The sequence below is a fragment of the Cornus florida genome, unplaced genomic scaffold, assembly GCF_030987335.1.
Source record: "Cornus florida cultivar Cherokee Brave unplaced genomic scaffold, ASM3098733v1 CherokeeBrave_3.0.0_Hap2_Chr01, whole genome shotgun sequence".
NCBI lineage: Eukaryota > Viridiplantae > Streptophyta > Magnoliopsida > Cornales > Cornaceae > Cornus > Cornus florida.
This window is the reverse complement of record NW_026775571.1, coordinates 49,665,461-49,681,422: the sequence shown is the minus strand read 5'-3', so window position 1 is coordinate 49,681,422 and position 15,962 is coordinate 49,665,461. Positions and strand designations below refer to the sequence as shown.

Here is a 15,962-nt window from a genome sequence, read left to right as displayed (position 1 = left end):
AAGAAATTCAGAACAAATTAAACAGTATATTAAATTAAATAGGAGATATAATTCAAAGTTCAAACACAATTCACTTCATTATTTACAAATTTCAACAATAGGATTCAAAAACGAAAAAAAAAGATGCTTACAAATAAAAAGATGTTTCCTTATGTTTTCCTTACAGGAGACATACTTCAAAAAACACAAATTTCACTTCCATGGAACAAGCTTCAATAGTAGGACACGTCATCTTCATAACAGCACACATCACCTTCAAGAAAGTATCAACACACTTCACATCTGTAATGGTAAAATTTAAGTTGAAAAATATTAACAATAATAGCAACAAATATATTACATATAAAAGAAAAAACATACCATCAGTTTCAGAAAGATCAAGAGTGCCCAAGAGAATTCCAGATTCGATCAGCAATAGTATTACGCAACTGATCCATTTCTCGAGGAGGATCGTCACCATCAAATAAATCATCAAGCTTATATTGATTTCTAATGAAGTTGTGTCAAAAACACATCGGCTGACGGGATTGAAGCCCAGGTCTCCATGGCAACAACTTATTTATTAAAAAAATCAAATAACAGCGTATCCCTCAAAATGTCTATTATCTACCTAGCATGAACTCATGGTTCCTCAACCTCAGCAATGAGCTTGCAAAAGAGAGCACCAAATTTTACAAGTTCCATACAAAAATTTAGATTACTAAATAGTTCATCATTGGGATATGAACATGTAAAAGCAAAATTATAGAAGATTTGTTTAAATCATGAAAATTAGATGAGGGAGACATAAAATTTAACATTGGTATAATGGATGCACAATATGCCAAAGTCAAAACAAGTGACCTCAGTAAATAAATTTAGTAGAAATTACATAACAAAACAACCATTTTTAAATTAATATTATTGCTATAAGTTTCTCCAAACAATGAATCATGCCAAGTGATTGAAGCCCAGGTCTCCATGGCATCAACTTATTTATTAAAAAAATTATCTTATAATTCTAGATAAAGCTAAAATTTCTAAAACCCATACGACAAGTGGAGTCTAATGGCACAATACATTGTAGGACAATAAAGCATCATAAGTATATTTGTGCTAAAAAAATGAAGCCAAAAAGAAAAAACAAAAAGAAAATATTAAAATCAAACAACAGCATATCCCTCAAAATGCCTATTATCTACCTAGCATGAACTCATGGTTCCTCAACCTCAGCAATGAGCTTGCAAGAGAGAGCACCAAATTTTACAAGTTCCATGCAAAAATTCAGATTTCTAAATAGTTCATCATTTGGATATGAACATGTAAAAGCAAAATTATAGAAGATTTGTTTAAATCATGAAAATCAGATAAGGGAGACATAAAATTTAACATTGGTATAATATATAAAAATTAAGAATCTAAAGTGAATCAAAATTTTGACTCTTACAGGTTGATTCAAAATATATAAAAATTCAAATAAGCAATGCGAAAGATTCCAACATTTCTTCTCTTTTCCTTAATCTTGGAAACAGAAAGGGAAAAGAAAAAAGAAAAAAAGAAGAAGAAGAAACATAAGTAATATAATAATAGTTGACTCTATGAGATAATCATAATGATATAATAATAGAGAGGACAGGAATAGTAAATCAAAGTGAGCATTTTTTTTAATTTTATTTTTCATATTCTTTGTTCTTGATATTCTTCATTCTTTTAACAGGATCAATAATGTTCTATAGTTTCATACATATTCTGAGCTAATGTTGTTTGGGTTCTCTCTTGTTGCAAATCTTGTAAGAGTTTGATGAAAGGGTTTCAAGTTATGATAAATTTATTGAGTTAATTTATACTTTGATACATATTGGATAAATCTGACTATACTCTATGATTTTTTGTGTATTGCAATTATGTTTCTATCATTTCTTTAAATAGTTTTCTTCAATACTCAACTGAAAAATGAAACCTCTGCTAGAGTGTTGGGTGCCCATTTGCATTTTACATAGCACACAATTGGTAAGTACATTAGAAGTGAAGTGAGACTGGAAATAGTACTCCTCAATACTCAACTGAAAATTGAAACCTCACATTCATTAATTGATCAACACAGTCTTCTATTTAACTACATAGTATTTCATAGTATTGTTGTCTAGATCAAAAGGGAAAGGAAGAGGGAAAAGGCTGCTACAACATATTGGAATGAAAGTTAAATGGCAGATCCTCAAAAGTTTTCTGATAAACATGGGGACATTAACAACTTGAAAATTTCTTTTAGACGGGGACATTAATGGGAGGGTTTTCCAAAGTAATGACTCCGGGCACCTTGTTTTGCTTTTTTAGTATAAGCAGTTAATAATCTTATATATATATACACACACACACATTATTTCTCTATAAAACTATCCATTGCTCTATTATGAAAGAAAACATTGAGTTTTCATTGGTTTTCATTACTTCGTCATGTTTGTAACAAGTCAAGCTTGATCTGATTATTTCAATCTTTTGTATATGGTAAGAAAATCCAGAAAATCAATATATAAGATGTAATTTTCAACATAAGAATGGATAAGAGAGACACAGTAGAGCAAAACCCAAGTTGAGTCAATAATTGTGTATATAATATCATCCCATTAGCATGTGAGTGCAATGAATATGGTCCAGTTCATCAAGCAACTACATTAATACTACAATGTATCCCCCCCCACCCCCCCCCCCCCCCCCCCCACACACACACACACACAAATTTCAATCTTCTTGTTGTCTATTTATTAATGTCTTAAAAAATCTTGATCCATATATATTACTATTTCTACACATACGTGATCATATATATATATATATTATGTATGTATATATTACATGCTCACACTTGATATCATACTTATATAGTAAGATGGAGTCTACACTTAAATATTAGGCAAAATAAAATATATATGAATCGCAACAAACTCTCTGTTCCTAGCTATTAGCTTAGGCATGCAGTAATGGAGAGTCACCATTCCCGTCACCACTTGCCATTCATACTTGTTTGGTAATCAGTTTGATCACTCACATAACAATAACAATCAACCCAAAGACGTGGACAAATGAAGATGATGATGTTAAGTCATTATCATAAATAAAATAAAAAAAAAAAAAAAAACAAACTTAAGATTGTATTTGTAAATTAAATACTAAAATGAAGCCTCATCAATGTCTCCTTGGTTTCTGACAATATTATTTATTTCTATAAATTTGCTGAGCTCGATCTCCCCATCTGATCCTCCTCCAATTCAAATGCGTAATATAAAATATTGTTTAATTTATACATTTCAAAATAATTTAAAGTTAGCATCCAATTTGAAAGCGTCTCTTAATTGTACAGAACAGCCAGGGGTAGCTCCTTGGATTAAACTTTAGAGCTTCATACATATATATATAAAACTGTACGTACTTTAGAAAGCTAGCTCAGTAAGGGTCAATGTTATATCAAAATTCTCAAGAGACATTTATCATGACAAATTACCTTCATTCAGAAAGATAAAAAAAAAAAATTCTAAATTATGCCATGTAGTGGTCACCTCAATCATCAATTATTAACTCGTTAACTGTGGCTATGGTGGAAATTTCAAAGAAATTGTACTCTTTATTTTTCCAATTACATTTTATGAAGAAAAAAAAAAGGTCATGATGGAATGTTTCTTACTTGTACTTTTCTTTTTCTAATTCAACTTTTATATACACACCCAGAAATACAGAAAAAGAAAACTACAAGTATAGGTGCATTTTGGTCCTTGGAAAGATGTATTTCTTAAAAATCTGATATAGGAGTAGAAGAGTTTAAACAAGTTAAAAATTTTAATTGTTCTAAATCACCAAATTTTCATAAAATAATTTCTGAAATGGAATACCTCAAGAACACAAATAAATCTAGAAAAGCATTAAGGGCGTCACAATCAAATCGACTGAAATATGGGGGGATTCACGCAGCAAGAAGAAAGAGGTTTTTCGGAATTAAAGCAACATCAAAGGAAACTTTAAACAGGAGAGAAATAGAAGAGAGAGAATACTCACAGTATATCGCAGTCGCCTCCCAAATCGCCTCCTAAATCGCCTTCTCTAGGGTTTCAGAGGAGAGAGAAAAGATCGGGCGAAATGTTGTAAACGACGTTTTGAAGTTACTTCCTCCGACCGAACTTACTTCAAGCGCTATAGTTCTTTTTATTGGGCTACAGTTTAGAAACAACAAAAAACACCAATTCGGTGTTTCACTTTTGGGCCCAAATTGTGCACTGTTAAAAACAATGTTTTTGTACTGTTTAAAACAAAACAAATGCTACCAAACATGTTTTTGGGCCTGAAATGGAGCCTACAACAAAAACAGCAAAGTAAAACACTAAACAAACAGACCCTAACTCAGTCATTTTGAAATTATATATTGGGTCAGGTGATGAATAGGTGCCGGAATAGTGTCAGCTGGTTTTTTTTTGTAGAAAAGGAAATAAATTAGGGGGTTTATTGTAAAAATAGAAGTTTGGAGTTTTTTTTTTTTTTTTTGGAGAGAGTAAAATTCAGGGGGGCGGGGGGTTTATCGCCCTTTACCCTTTTTATTTTTTATTTTTTATTTCTCGACTCCGATATATGAAGAGAAGCGATCCAAGCGCGCATGTTTTGTTGTCATTTCCAAGATAAAAGGCCGATAAGTCGGTCAATCGGACGCGAAGTATAATGGAGAGAGGAGAGATGAAGAGCCGGTCGAAGATGATCCATATGCTGATGCTGGTGGGGCTTCTACTCTTCAGCTTCGTTCACAATCTCACGGCATTGTCGGTCACCGTAAACGACGAGGAATGCGTGTACGAGTACGTTCTCTATGAAGGCGACACCGTATCCGGGAACTTCGTCGTGGTCGATCACGACATCTTCTGGAGTTCCGATCACCCCGGCATCGACTTTACTGTAAGCCCCTTGCTCATCATCTCTATCTTCTTTCTATATATACATACAAGCACACTGTTGTCTCGTGATCTGCAGCTTTTAGTTCTGGTCCATTTTTATCAGGTCTATCTGATTGGATCTTCGTACTTTGATAGTCAATATTGTTTCTCTGATTTTTTTTCTTTTAGTGAATTGCTTGAATTTGTTTGGATTCGGAAGCTTAGAGTTGATTGAAATTAGGGTTTTGGTTTGTTTATTCTATATTTATGTTTATTTTACAGTTTCTTGTTCATTTATGCACCAAGTTGCTTGTGATAGTGCAATCAAACTCTAATTTGCGAATGAGCCATCACCCGAATGAGCCATCACCCGAAATTAAATTCCAAAATGCTTTACTTGAAGAGCGACCTCTGTGAACCACAGACAAAACATTTGGCTAACCTAACTTGGTTATAGTGGAGAAGATTTGTCTTTGTTTTAAGGGTTAATTTCAGTGACACCCCCTCAGCCTTTTCCATTTTGACTCTCAAACATCTTTTGAAAAATTCGAAAATAACTATATGTTACAGTCTTCGTTAAAAATATGTAAAAACATAATTTTGCTCATAATTTTTTAATCTTTGTTATTCCCAAATATTAGATTACTTAAATGACCATTATACCCCCTTTCTTCCCTCCTTTTGCTTCTCCTCTGCCCAATGCTCATGCTCATCAAGTGAAGCTCTCTTGATTCTTAGTAGATAGCCGTGTGAGAAACTAGTGATCATGGTTGTTGCAGACATGGACATTGAAGCCCACCTTGGACCCAATCCTCTGTAACAAGCACCTAATCTTCACCAAACGCAGAAAACCCACTTGCCATGCCGGCGCTCAACCCCTGCACCGCCAGCACCACCTTCGAATCCGGCCTAAAACCACTACTCCCACCACCACTCTCATCTTTTCTACAGCAATGGTAACCAAGCCCACTCCAAATGAATCTATGGGCCATTGAATAAGATGCCCACCACACTGCATTTGAAGGGCCATAAGTCAATATGGATATCCCAAATCCCCTGTATAGCCTCTCTATCCACCATTGTATCTATGGGTGCTAACAGTGGAAGTGATGGAATTGGGGCCACCTTGAACCATCGGCCTCTGGCTCGCAACATCAATGGGTAAGTCCTTAACATCTAAAACCCTAACTATACAAAATCAAGAAAACAGACAACAAACCCTAATTCTAAAATTTCAAAATCATACAGCAGTTCTATTTTTATGGAGTATATATGTATATGTACGTCTGTGTGTGTGTGTATATATATACACGTCTATGTGTATATATATGTGTGTGTGTATATATATATAATTTGTAAATTAACAAAATTTTTAGGGATATTTTAGTCTTTTAATCTAATTCTTTATGTTAAAGGATTGTTTGGACAAATTCAAAGGGTGTTTATGTTATTTTACATCGTGTCATAATTGTTGAACTAACGGTTGGGGTGTTAGTGAAAAACGGAGCAAAAATTTGTAATGTGAGTGATAGTTATTTTCGAATGATATTTGAGGGTGAAATATGGCCAAACCTGAGGGGATAGGCATGTCCATAGGTTCCATGATGCCAAAGTCAATGGATTCTATATGAGTTTCTCACTCGTCACAAGAGCTCAAATTGTGCTTGTATATGTCCTGAGAACACAAGAGAATATGGAGAGCTTAAAAGAATTCTTGGGGAGTTTTTTACAAGTTTTTGAGAGGACATCATAGATTTAGAAAGTTCATAGAGTTATACTTCACATCTCATTAAATATTTGAAGATCACCAACCATCATCCTTGCATCTTCACGTCTCATTGTGGACGGGCTCACTGAGACCGATGGATCTGGATTTACAAAAAAGTTTGGTGTAAGATTGACTTAGAGGAGGTAAGATAATTTAGGTGATTGTTAGGATAAGTGTCTGGAAACTAGAGTTATACTTCTTTGTTATATAATGGATTGATTGGTATTGGGTCCATGTGGTTTTTTCCTAATAGGGGTTTACATGTGGAATGTTGTGAATGAACTGGGAAAAGTCTTGGGATTTTTAAGGGCTAGCTTTGATTAAATTATAGACAAGATGAGAATCTTATTAAAACAGTTAACTTGTAAGAATTGATGATACATCAACTCCTACCCTGGCCTCTCGTATCCTTCAAACTAACATATTAGAAGCTTTTCAAGTGGAAGATAACAAAGTCTGTGCGGTGTATGGCACAGTCTTTGTTAATCAAATTCATCTCCCTCCCCCAACAAGCAAACAGCTTTCTTCTCATAGTTGTTTGTGTGCAGTGATTCTGATCTCATTATTAGTTTGTGTGCAATGATTCCGATTAGCAGATTCCCCCCCCCCCCCCCCCCCCCCCACCCCCCCCCACAAAAAAAAAAAAAAAAAAAAAAAAATCAAATTCCAATTGTCTTGCTTAATCAAATGTTTGGAAAAAGTTGGAAGAACATGGCTTTGAGCAGAAAAGTTTCATGAGTCTGGGCAAAATTTGAAATTCAAGACTATGATTTTATTTGGATTAATAGAATAAAATATGTTCCTTGCACTTCACAGTTGAACAAGTTACCTGTTGGTTAATTAAGATTAATAATAAACAAGTTCAGTGTTCAGTTGGATAAGTTTATTCTTTAGGGAGAATTTGTTTTGTGACATAAGATTCAAATATATCATGCTAGAAAAAGGTAGCATCTAACCTGTTTTAAAATACTCGTCCTATTTTCTGGCGAATAGAAAATATTGGCACAAGACAGTCTCCACATGCTCTATCCACCTCAAGCTTTGATTCAAGTTTGAGGGAAAACTTAGTCCATGCCGCAAGAATGACGTAAGAAGGAAAAGCAAATCCTAAGTTATTTCTTGCATCATTCGTATAATGATTTTTTCTAGTCGAGAGAGTGTCAGCCAATGCTGCCTGGGTCACGTCGGAAATCTCTCCTCCCAATCTCATGAAATCAAGAATCTTTCTAGTCGAGAGAGTGTCAGCCACCAATGTAATGGCTGCCTTCTGCCACATTGAATTCCAAGCGAAAAGCTGTAGCCAATCAGTCTAAGAATCACCCTGAAGCATCAAATAGAAATATGAAATGTATAGGAATTGTAGAATCGAATAATCAACCCTATTTTTTCCTTCCCGTTGATTCCCCCATGACACCCCTTTGGAAGCATGTCTTTTGTTTAAGAAGGACTTGCAATTTGTACAGATGGCTCCTCCTTCGATGATATGGTTTCCTGCCAGCAAGGCTAGATGACTTTCTACAGGACTCTTCACACAACTGAGAGGGGATCGCTATGATCGTTACTGTATTTCTGCCACTCAACCACGTAAAGGAATCCCCCTACAATGGCAAATCAATAAACTGCTAGGTGTTGATATAAATCCTGAGAACCACTCCATGGCCAGCGTCCACCTCCCTTGGAAAGATCTCTTTTAAGGGAATCGGACAACATTGAAATTCCCTTCGACACACCAAGGGCTAGCCCACCACCTCGCATGTCCTAGCTCAACCCATAAGAAGGACCCCCCTCTTTGCGCCTCTACCAGACCATAGAACCCTGAGAATACCCAAGTGGACCGATTCTCCTCCATGGAGAACAAGCATGAAATAGAAAATCATTCCTTTCACATATCGACCTTGGACGACCTTGGATGCACATCTCCTATTGCACATGGTCAATATACCTCCAACAGAGCCAACAACATCAAAGAATTCACACTCTACAAACCTTCACCCCATAAACTCCTCACAACGATCAGAATCAAAATCCAACTTAGACTTTTGCAAGCATATCACCGGAGCACCTCACTTTCTCAATGATAGGTTCGCCACTTTGCATTTATTTGGGTCATTGAAACCCAGGACATTCCACGACACTACTCGAAGCTTCAAGTGCAAGCAATATAGTCCCCTTTCCCCCTCATCCTTCCTATACCTTTCCTTCTCCACCCCCATCCTCCCATCATAATTCACATATGAAATAAGGTTATGGAGCTTCCTCTCTCCCCTCCAAGAAGAGCTTCTCTTGCTTCTAACCACTTTCCATACTGTATTGAGGGAAATAACTCAACTGTCTTCTCTTCATTTCCCTCACATGTCAATCCCAACCTTTTGCTCAGCTCCTCTATATATTCCATCAAGTATGACTCCTTTTGTTCTCCATACAAGGTGAGAGAGTTTTCCTTCTCTCTCTTGGGCTCCACACCTCCTAATCCACATCCTCCACCCGCATAGCCACCTCCATGGAGCAATCAAATGGGTCGTTCGGGAGACCATCCCCTTTGTCCCTGCCCGATCTTTCCAAATTATTCCACTCACTGGGGGTACTGGATCCAAGTGCTCCATTCAATTGCTTCAAATCCTCCTACGATTCACTCTCCCTCCCTACCCCATTGTACTTGCACAATTGCTTTAACAAAACAAGACAGAATCTTCCCTCAAATGTAATTGTATCCCCTTCCCCTCAGGGAAGGGGATTCCCTTACCCCTTGATCCTTCAAAGTCACATCTAGTTTAATACCATAATATGTCAACTGTTGGCTTCCTGGACCTCCCTCTGTCGGCACAATCATCTTCCCAGTGCTATTTTGATCATGTGCATGGGTCTTGGACTTTGGCTAACCGTATCCCTCGCAGAAGCTTTGTCAAAAGTCCCTACTCCATCTTCGCTGGAACCCCCCACTCCATCTTCTGATCCTAGTGGACCCACCGAAGTTGAGATGCAGGGGATATCTGGGCTTTATCCATGCTTACTACCAATTCTCTTCAACCCATTTTCCTTTCTCGACCCACGTCAAACGGTTCCCTCTCAGTTGCTTCTTGATTGGTTGGCTTGGCCCACTTTTTCTAGGCTTTTCATATCTTCCATATCCATATGTTTTTGCAACCCAGTCTGTTGTGGCCCAGAAGCATATGCACAATTCTCTTTTTGATTAAGTTCGATGTGCACACTTAACATATGCGTCACTTCAATTTAGTTAGGACAGACTCACCCTCTCGTTGTGAAGCCTGGCCCATCTCCTTTTGTTTTGCTGAGACGAACCTCCTTGACCCATTTGTCTTTGGGCCTTTCTTTTCCGAGACTTGCTGGCCCAACATCCCTTCTCTTTGGCCCAAAATCCCACCTTTTAGCTTAATGTTGTTGTCCAGTACTGGACACTGTCCCAGAGTGAGGCCTGAGTTGATATAAGGTACCCCATGCCTGGTACGTGCCTCTCTTAATTCAAAATCATAGTATTTGCCAGCTGCCCCTTGTACGAGTCCTTACTCCTTCCTATTGTCAACACGTGTCGACAACACCCATAATGTCAACATGTGTCCTGGCATCCTCCTTCACCCCCGTACGCATCCCCGGCACGTTCCTCGCACTCCATCTTCTACCTCTCCTTTGCAACGCACCTTGTACCTGCAATTGTCTGTTCCTCTCTTCCAAAAACTACAACCACTCTTCCTCCGTCATTAAGGTGATCTCATTTTGTCCGTTCAACCTCTTCGCTGTCGGGTGAAGCTCTGGCAGTCTCTCCTCTGCCAAAAAACACTCCATAACATAGTAGTTGTTCATCATTAGTGAGGATCTACAGTGGGATCTCATTTGACTTCACCGCGATAAGGATTTTGCTCACTAAACCTTTTCTTTGCTTCCACTTGTCGAAACCCTCCGCAAGCATCTCTGATGGCCTTGAGCAAGGCGGAGCACCAAAGGTGAAGAGGTAACCTGTGTAATAAAATTCTCCTCTCCTCCTCCTCGAGGACTCTAGAAGACCCAACCCAAAAGGACCATATCTTGAGCCTAACCATCGCTTCACCTCATATTCTTCTTCCATTCATAAAGACCCTAACAACTTCGGCTTGAGTTGTTAAGCAGAATAGCAGTAGGGTGTCTGGCAGTTGTGAGACCGTGACACAACGAGATACGTTCCATGCCCTAGACGCCATTGCTCGATTTGTGCAAGGCTGCTGACCTTGCAATCGAATTTTCCCACCAAACACGATTGAATAACCTCTCTTTGCTTCCCGATTCCTTCATATCCAGGTAGAAGTCAAAGCCTCTCTTCGACTTAGACATCTTGACAACTCCATCCCGTGGAAGTTTAGGGATCCTGGCTACATCAGTATAAGACTGGGCTTCATCCCTAGTGAGAATCATCTTCATCTTTTTCTCTGATAATTATATTTCTCTTAACATGTTCTCTCATAGATTTTATCACAAAGAGGGGATTACAATTATATAACCATTAAACAACACCTATTAGTTACCAAAATCTCTACCAATGCTTTAAAATCTTTGTTTTACAAGTCCTATCCGTGTTACCCTTATTTTAATGGACTCAGCCACTAGTACTACATTATAAGGCAGCTTCAAAATACTGGAAATGTAGGTCGTCTAGTTTTAGACATGAGTAATTGTATGGTTGTTTGTATTTTTGAGGCTAGCGAAATAGTATGATTAGGAATTGATGGCATAAAGTTATACTAAAAAATTTAGGGCCTGTTTGGGTAATGCTGCTTTTGCTAGTGTTCTTTAGCGAAGCAAAAGCACAAAGCATGTTTGGTAACGTTTGCTATCATTTGAATAGAACCGAAGCGTTTCCAAAATTGAGGCCAAAATCGGAAGCATAAAAATGATGCTTTTGTTTGCTTCTGCATGGTAGCAAAGCACTGTTCAAATTTATTTATTTATTTTTCTTTCTAAAATAACATTTTTAACTAGTTATTCAAATTTTCAAACTTGCAACACTTTTTACTAAACATGCTTTCATGTTTTTGCTTCCAAATATTTTGCAACAAATTTACGTTACCAAACAAGCTTCCAAATAGTATTGAACACACTCTTAAGCAGAAACATTGCTTTTGCTTCGGGTCAAAGCAAAAACACAAAGCAAAAGCAGTTGTCAAATGGGGCCTATAGCTTTTGGATAGATTGGAATTGCAAAACAAGACTCATAATTTCGCGCTGCATTCCTCGAATAGTTGGAACAAGGCTTTGCTAATTTGGTCCATTTCACAAAATGAAAAGGGGTTTTAGAAAGACAGGATACTTCTTGGAAATGCAGCACATGGTTTTCTATAATTATATTAAGTGGTACAGTCCTAAATTCTGAACTCAACTATACAAAACTTTTTCCCAATATTCTTAGGATTCATGTTCATGTAGTCCTAATGATATTTGAAGCTATCAATGCAACCCTCCTCTTTTTCTTAGTAGGGACTTCTTGTGTATACGGCGCTAACAACACACGCTGAGTTAACCAAATTTCCTTCCTTGTTACCTACATAGTTCACAATGCACTGTTTCAGACTTGTTGCAAACTTACTTGGCTGGATAATTTATGATCCACTCCTTACCATATGAACACAATTTGATTTATTAGACTTTTGTTATTTAAGAATGACAAATTAATAATTCAAGAATCCTTATCTCTGGGTTTCCATGCAGGTGACGTCTCCAGCCAGTAATACGGTGCACACTTCGAAGGGAACATCCGGGGACAAGTTTGAGTTTAAGGCACCACGAAGTGGAATGTATAAATTCTGTTTTCATAATCCTTACTCGACACCTGAGACTGTCTCGTTCTACATACATGTTGGCCATATTCCAAATGAGCATGACCTCGCCAAAGATGGTTTGTTCAATGCTTATGTAAATATATTATTGTTGTAGATTTTAATACATTATCAGTTATCACCTTATCTTTATTGTTTCTTTTCTTTTTTCTTTATTATTATTTTTTCAGTAATTAATATTTACGTAGTTTTCAACTGTGGACGGCTATAAAGTGTTAGACCTTCATCATGAAATATTGATTGATTGTTGAATATTTTTAGCCAAGTAACATGTTTGAAGCTTATCTGCTTACACCAAAAGATCTCTATAATGCTACTCTTTCTTTGTGGCTGGTTACAGAACATTTGGACCCTATTAATGTTAAAATTGCTGAGCTGAGGGAGGCACTGGAATCTGTCACAGCGGAGCAGAAGTACTTGAAAGCACGTGATGCTCGTCATCGTCACAGTAAGCTGCTTTCTCTTTTCTTGAAATTGTAAATTTGAATTGGTGCAGTAAGCTAGTAATTTTGTGGATTTTTTTTCTATAATTTGTTCTATTAGCTTTCTGAAAATTTCCTAGTGATTCATATCTCTTGATCACCATATGTTGTGGGTCTGGGGTTGGATGTTGTGCTGCCACATTCTTGTAGGGTGTTGCACATGATGATTCCCTGAATCTAGATGATTTATGTATCTGTATTTGTGATGTATTTCCAGGGACTTTACTTCTAACATACATGCATGTCTGAACTGAATTATTTTCTTCATTTTAGATAAACATTGAAGTTTGTGTTGCATGATACTCATTACTCGCATCATTGCCAGTATCATGTGTTTTTTATTTTTTTTTATCAGGTAAGTATTCACACACACTTTTTGTCTCGGCTTGGGCTTGAATCCCTGTTTGAGGATAGGGAGGTTATACCATTGGGCTAGAAATTTTAGAAATTGTAAAAAGTTACTGCACAATAATTTCTGTACCAATGAGGCATTAAACACGTTCTACCTTAAGAGGGGCAACATATCAGGTGTGACGATGTGAGAACTGTGATTTGAGCATTAATTTGAAATCATACAATCAGTGATGCCAATGTGAGTCACATGGAATTCCTTCTACGGGTATGAGTAAATTCAAAGCGCTGAGGGCAGCCTTTTTGTGCATACTCAATTTATCCTCTTTAGCACCCTACATTAGTATGGGAAAATTTGTGTAGTGGCCTCTAGATACGATAAACTAACATCAACTCATTTTGAAATGGTGAAGCTGATATTAGAAATGTAGATAGTGATGTTGTGACTGATGGATGTGCTAATATATTGTCAGTCGTTGATGTTGTCCCAAAAATCATTAATAGATTGTTAGCCCGTAACCCTAGGCTCTGATTGAGAGTTGCACAATATCAGTGATCTAGACCTAAAGTGGGGTGGAATGGTCTTGTTCATTGGATAACTAATTTAAACAACTTCCGGAATTTAACTGAAAAACATACGAGCGCAGGATTAATTTGTCATCCAGAGACTCTAGTAGTGTAGTAAGATAACTAGTTGCCCCCTTCTTGAATGGCATAGTCGGCAATGATTGGGCCTCTATCTTGGCACCGCACTCTACCGGCACCTGCATGTCGTGCTCTCCTCCACGATGCACATGGTGTTGGTAAAGGGAATGGGGAAGGCCTTCACCTTGTCGAGAAACTCTATCCCAAAGACTAGATGGAAGTCGTCTATGAGTACCACTGATAGATCAATATAGCCACCCCCCTCTCTCCTATGCTAGCCTTGATGCCGCCTGCCATGCCGTGGATGGCCTTAGCTGCCAAGTTAATTGCCTTCATGGAGCCCATGTCCTTGCTATACTTGAGGCCCATCCTCTTGGCCGCCTCTATGCTCACAAAGTTGTCGGTTTCCCCGTACCACCCATTGATGTTTGCCTTCACGAACATCAGCCCCTTAGTTGCCTCCTTGGGGACCTCCGTCTTGGCCTTGATGGCGTTGAGTATTTGTAGTGACCCCATCTGCGCTCCTCATGCTGCTGCTGCTGCTCATATTGGCTAGTCATGATATTGAGGGTCGTCTTCCTAGGGCAGTCCCTTGCCCAATGTGGCCCATCACATGAGAAACAGTTGCTCTTGAGCTTGGACGCCTCTTTGCTCTCTTTTCCCTCTTCACAGTTGCCTTACTTACGGGACCACCCCTTGTGTAGCGTGGCGCCCTTGTTTTCCCCACTTTTGTTGGCATTACGCCCCTTATCCTTTGGCTTGGAGGGGTCCTCCTTAGAACTGAAATTGATAAAGGACTCCATCTCCACAATAGTCGTGCCGAGGTCTTGCACCCTGTGTTGCCTCAACTCTGTCTTGGCCCATGATTGTAGGCCATCCATGACGAAGAAGAGGGAGTCTTTGTCGGATAAATCAGGATTCTCAAGAGTCAAGGTAGTGAATTCCTTCACATATTCCCAAATCAACCCAACTTGGGATTCCGTTACTTTTTCTTCCTCTTCTTCTTTTTGATTTTATTCATTAATGTGTGCGCGCGCGTTTGCGCATGTGTGTGTGTGAATTGATATCATGGGAGGTAACAGCCTTGCAGTGGTAATTAATAAAACTAGTCCCACGACTCTTTAGTGTGTCATCTGGTAGCACAGATGAGTCATCAAATTAGATCGGTGACAAGATTACGATTGTGATTCTATGATTGTTATTAGCCGGATAGTTTGCTAATCATCGCAATGTCTGTATTTTTTATGCAGCTAATGAAAGCACAAGGAAGCGCGTCATATTTTACACAATTGCAGAGTACATTTTGCTGGCCCTTGCAAGTGGATTGCAAGTCGTGTATATACGCCGCCTGTTCGATAGTTCGGTTGCATACAACCGGGTTTGAGGTACCATGTTGAAGCTGCAAGGCTAGTTTATGGTCTCTGTAGTAACCAACTCGGCATTGTTTGGAGCATATAATAGATGAGGTTGGAGAAACATGTATTGTGTGTAAACAAAGTAATATGCTAGTTAGTAACATTTATACCTTGTTTTGATTTACACCACCACCTCTGAAGTATGATATGCTTAGTTTACCTCTAATGGATTTAAAAGATGAATTTCTGAGTGCAGAAAAATTAGTGTAATTGAAGTAAAATTGTTGTTATCAATATTGAAATAATAAATGTAGTTTTTATTTTATTTAAAATTTGAGAATTTTGCATTAAATTTGTGATTTATTTTTATTTTTTTAGTAGAAGTGAAGTTGAAAGTGTAAAAAATTGGAGAAAGTGGAACAAGTAGCTGATTCTGAAACAAAATTTCCACAAAATTTCCATTCTGAGCTATGTGACTCGGGATATATCTAGTCACTGCCTTTTTATTGCCACTGATGTTTAAATCTTTAACATGCTTTGCAATCCTGGTATCACGAATATGAACTTTGAACATTCACTTTCAAAAAAGAAAAAAAAAAACTTGATACATTCACTTTCAAAAGTTCGACTTTTCGGGATGAAGTACCTCA

General features: G+C 37.7%; 1 protein-coding gene across 1 annotated transcript; it reads left to right on the top strand.

Moving 5' to 3' along the window:
- The first annotated feature begins 4,597 nt into the window (after positions 1-4,597).
- On the top strand, positions 4,598-15,644 carry LOC132296380 (transmembrane emp24 domain-containing protein p24beta3). Its single transcript, XM_059794590.1, has 4 exons — positions 4,598-4,911; positions 12,352-12,538; positions 12,820-12,927; positions 15,208-15,644. Exons 1-4 carry the CDS (start codon positions 4,681-4,683, stop codon positions 15,339-15,341), a joined length of 660 nt encoding a protein of 219 aa, XP_059650573.1. The 5' UTR covers positions 4,598-4,680; the 3' UTR covers positions 15,342-15,644.
- The last annotated feature ends 318 nt before the right edge of the window (positions 15,645-15,962 follow it).

Excerpts from the sequence above, each read along its gene's own strand:
- LOC132296380 (XM_059794590.1), top strand. The coding sequence starts at position 4,681 with ATGGAGAGAGGAGAGATGAAGAGCCGGTCGAAGATGATCCATATGCTG. Across the intron at positions 4,912-12,351 it reads ACCCCGGCATCGACTTTACT|GTGACGTCTCCAGCCAGTAA; the intron begins GTAAGCCCCTTG and ends GTTTCCATGCAG. Across the intron at positions 12,928-15,207 it reads TGATGCTCGTCATCGTCACA|CTAATGAAAGCACAAGGAAG; the intron begins GTAAGCTGCTTT and ends TTTTTTATGCAG.